Raw genomic sequence first — 4,287 nt, 5'->3', positions numbered from 1 at the left:
ATACTCTCAAACTACAGACTATACAAAGCTATACTAAACAAGTAGGAGAATGAAGGGCAACACTGACATCTGGTGGTAAGACGAAGTGGGATGACACTATTCTGTCTCCATTCTCACCATCACTTCATCGCAGTGGCATAGTGAGCTTTTTCATAAGAAATAATATTATATATATTATGTGTGTGCAATATAAGTGTCTTCAAAACCAAGGTAACGCTTGAAAATAAAAAATACTTGCTCACTGCTCATTGTATGAGTAGGGCTAACTTTTTATTGATCAAGGGATCTGTAACAACTGTTGAACATAAACAGCATCTGCCTTTTCATAAACTGTCCATCAATCCACTGTCCATTGAAACAAATACTTTAATATCCATACAATTGAGTAAGACAGCAATGTTTGTATTAAATAATATCTCACATTCAAAGCATGCTTAAAGTTAATGATAATGATTTGATAATAATGATTTGACTGTTTACTACACTAGTTATTTTGATTATCTTGGGGTTGTACTGTGTGGAATATACAACATGCAATTCTAAATATCAGTTTTACTCAACTAATCACTTCAATTTTATATAGCCATATTTTTTTTCTTCACATCTAGTTTGTAAATGGTTTGGTAGCCGTCATCCCAGCTGAAGAGCTGCTTGTCTTTGGGGTAATACTGCATGCTGGCATGGCTGGTGTAACCCTTGGGAAAGAACAGTAGAGGGGGCTCTGCATTAAGGATGGTGTCGTGGATGTCGTGCAGACAGCGTATGCTGGAACGTCCACCGTGACGGGTGTTGTACACCACATACATGGTCCCACAGATCAGGAACGCGGCCTCAGCATCCTGACTCTTACAGGGGGTGTCCCAGGAGTGCTCCACGTGCATGGTGCCCGGATCCAGTTTTGTGATCACCAAGTTTCCTCCAAGATCAGGGTCGGCGTGAATGCTCCAAAGCCCTATCTCATCCACTACCAGGTGTACGAACGTGTGCGGGGAGAGTGCATAGGCAGGAAGGTGACCAACCCCCGGCAGCAGAATGCTGTCACTCACTGTGCGGTTGAGGAGATGGACCTTGACAATCCTGTTAGTCGTGTCTGCTTGGTGGTAGTACACAAAGCCATCGTAGACTATATGGCCAGTCCCCTGCCATGGGAAAGGGAGTTTGATGGTGTTTGCTTTCTGATTGGAATTGCTCTCACGGAAGGTCTTCACAGAGGTATACTCAAGCATGGTGTCATTTTTTGTGCCATCAAAGTAGTAGACTTTTGCTGAGCCTTCAGTTGGGTCCCTCAACCAGGCCCCATAGACATCGCCCGTTTTCTTCACAATCTTCATGGACTTGACACCTGTAAGAACTGTGCCACAATCTGCAATGGCATATTTTGAGGCCAACATATTATATTAGTTACATGCATGGAAAGCATGCCAAACAGTAAAAAAAATAATGGTAATGATTTTCCCAAAAGGACCAGTGGTCAAACAAACAAAGATCTGTCTTTCTCTCTCTCTCTCTCCCTCTGTCTCTCTCTCTAAAATTCAAATCTAAAATTACCCTCGGGATGAATAAAGTATCTATCTATCTATCTATCTATCTATCTATCTATCTATCTATCTATCTATCAATGTCTCTCTCTCTGTGTATGTGTGTGTGTGTATTTTCTTCGTGTGTGCGCGGTATACTACTGTAGGTACCTGTCCCAATGTTGACTTTAGCCTTTTCCCTCAGCTTCCGGGCCTCTTTGAGCTGCTGATCCAGCAGAGCCTCCTCCATGTCTACCTGAGGCTCGTTAGGGATCCTGGTCTGCACGTACTCCATGTCCCTCTCCAGGCGGCCTACCCGCAGCGCCACATTCTCCACCTGCATCCTCACCTCAGACTTATGGGCTCTTATGTGGTTCACCTGGCCATGCATCTCATTGGTCAAGTCATATATCTTCTGCCCATACACCTGTATGTTCTGGTCACATTTGATCAGGCGCTCCTGGACAAACAGTGGTAAATACATACATAAATACAGCTAGCAATAGAGACCTTACATGTGGTTACATTGCAAATAACACATCAGTGTCATTAAGGAGATGTATTTGATGTGTGTGTTTTGTTCTGTGCAGTGGGTGGAATCTAGCGAGGAGGATGGAGAAGGCATTTCATTGTGGAGCCCTGTGCACGAGAACACTCACCTCCAGCTGGATCAGCCTGGCCTGGAAGTACTGCATCATGGCTAAATCTGAGGTTATCCTCTGAGCATGGCTTGGGTTTGACGCCAGGAGGAGCAGAGTTGCTAGGTGAAGCAGCCGGATATACATCACTCGCAGAAGACTCCAAAAAATCTGCGGAAAGATGTACTGCTCTTACTGGAAGTTACTGAAGAGCTTCAAAGTGAGTGTTGCAAGTAACAAGACCATCTGGGGCTCCAGAGGAGTCTGGCTTGTTTGGATTGTTATTCCGTGAGATGCTATTGTTGGCTCTGCAACTTTCTCAGTATTGAGTGCTTTGTACTTTGCCAGCAGCTTTGTTTCCTGCCATAATAAACTCCAGATGTCCGGACACGTCCTCAACTTGGGAAGGCACAGGATGACCTCAAATTATTAAATGTGGTATGACCAGATGGTCATGATCAGCTCACTATACATATCCATATTTCAGACACTGGGTATATGTTTAGAATTGAAACAATCTGAAGTTCAATTGGATGCAGACTGAAATGAACTTCCTACAAGAGAAAATATCCCCACAGTATGTTTTATTTCAACTTCCAGTTATATCTGCAGGATCACAGTGTGATGGTCTATGGAATCTAAGAGGGAAAAATAGGAAATGAAGTCAATTAGATTATTTTGTGTAAAATGTTTGATTTGTTTCATGACATGAATAATCTTGGATAAGGCACACAATCTGTGGTTACACTTTACTTGACAGTGTTTCAGTGGTTCATCAACTTGTAACAGGGTGAACAGCACTTCTGCAGTCACTTTGCGGCCCTCTATCGGCTATAACCACACTATGTAAGTTTGCCAGATCGTGTAGCGCATCAGTAAGTTGATGGAATGAGACATAAGAAACTACAAATTTGACTTGCATCTGATGTCGCAATATATCGTACTTTCATAAATCATGCAACATATTCTACCTTGTCTGTGGACATCGTTATTTGCCTAGCCGGTGCTGGATAAACAAATAGCGTGCGTGCAACAGAGGGAAAGTTATTTGGTGTTGCTTTAATAACAGAAGCGTTATGTCATAAACGTTTATGACTTGTTCATGACAGTGTCCTGTCACTCTTATGTTGATACTGTCAAGGAAAGTTTTACCCAATCTGTTGTTCTTCTGTTCCTACATGTTCTGCCTTCTGCTTTGGCTTTATAAGATGTTTTCAAAATGGATTTTAGGTCATTTAATATTTTTGATGATTCCTGACGCTTCAGTGCATCAGTTATTGAAGGTGCTACACCCAAAGTCCTTTTAGGCAAGTCCCTCCACTCAGGGACTATAGTGTAACACTTTTTTGGGCACTTATCGGGCATCTATTTCGGGCAGAACTGCATGTGCGCAAGGCTTCACGAATCACGACACACCAAACTCGCTCCAGCTGCGAGATCACAACACATGATGGGCACGATGTATTCACAACATACCACATGATTGGCACGATGTATTCACATGTCAACTTTTGCCATTTCTATGGAAGATTGAGTGCTGTGTCTCCTCATTAGAAAGTTTCTGCTACACTTTCCAATAGACAAAAAAGATGTGTTTTACTGTATTGCAGATATGTCCACCAGAGGGAGTCACATGTCTTTTTCAGCAGTTTCCAGTGTGCCTGGTAAGATCCATGGTAGGCAGTGTACCTCCCATCATCAGTGATCTTTTCAGATATTGCAGGTTGGGAGCACTTCACCAGATGAATACAAAAAACCCTCCATCATGACACTTACAGTTCACAATGTTGTGATAGTATACATGCATCGTGACCACAATGCACAATTGTCTATAACCCCTCGTATCAATTATGTAGGCTGATGCATAATGCAGTGGACAGGAAATGGGTTTGGTCTTAAATAGTAATAACCAAACATGATTTCTGCATTAACTAGAATATTAAGTGGAAACACTCTGCTGTTTCAGTTTAATTGCAGTATACGTTTTGTCAGTTAGACAACACACCCGTGTTGGTTTTTTTCTCTACCAACCCCTCACTGCCAGATGGGCTCTGTTCCTTTTTCTCAACATATTCTTTGCATGTCTTTAATTACTTATGGCGAGATGTGGAATTGTACCTCATAAATGTAAG

General features: G+C 42.2%; 1 protein-coding gene across 1 annotated transcript; it reads right to left on the bottom strand.

Moving 5' to 3' along the window:
* Window positions 1–348: 348 nt before the first annotated feature.
* olfml1 (olfactomedin-like 1) lies at window positions 349–2,403 on the bottom strand. The gene is made up of 3 exons (XM_048257642.1): window positions 2,177–2,403; window positions 1,689–1,977; window positions 349–1,363 (listed from the first exon to the last, which is right to left on the bottom strand). The coding sequence occupies exons 1-3, from the start codon at window positions 2,300–2,302 to the stop codon at window positions 576–578; spliced, it is 1,203 nt and encodes a 400-aa protein (XP_048113599.1). The 5' UTR covers window positions 2,303–2,403; the 3' UTR covers window positions 349–575.
* Window positions 2,404–4,287: the final 1,884 nt, after the last annotated feature.

Source organism: Alosa alosa, chromosome 11 (assembly GCF_017589495.1).
Source record: "Alosa alosa isolate M-15738 ecotype Scorff River chromosome 11, AALO_Geno_1.1, whole genome shotgun sequence".
NCBI classification, from domain to species: Eukaryota; Metazoa; Chordata; class Actinopteri; order Clupeiformes; family Clupeidae; genus Alosa; species Alosa alosa.
Note: the sequence above shows the minus strand (reverse complement) of the source record. Positions and strands in the feature narration are given on the sequence as shown.

Bases quoted from the DNA above. Each gene is read 5' to 3' on its own strand.
- olfml1 (XM_048257642.1), bottom strand. From the start codon at position 2,302: ATGTATATCCGGCTGCTTCACCTAGCAACTCTGCTCCTCCTGGCGTCA. The intron at 1,978-2,176 runs GTGAGTGTTCTC...CTGTTTGTCCAG, and splicing joins CCAGGCTGATCCAGCTGGAG to GAGCGCCTGATCAAATGTGA. The intron at 1,364-1,688 runs GTACCTACAGTA...ATGCCATTGCAG, and splicing joins TAAAGTCAACATTGGGACAG to ATTGTGGCACAGTTCTTACA.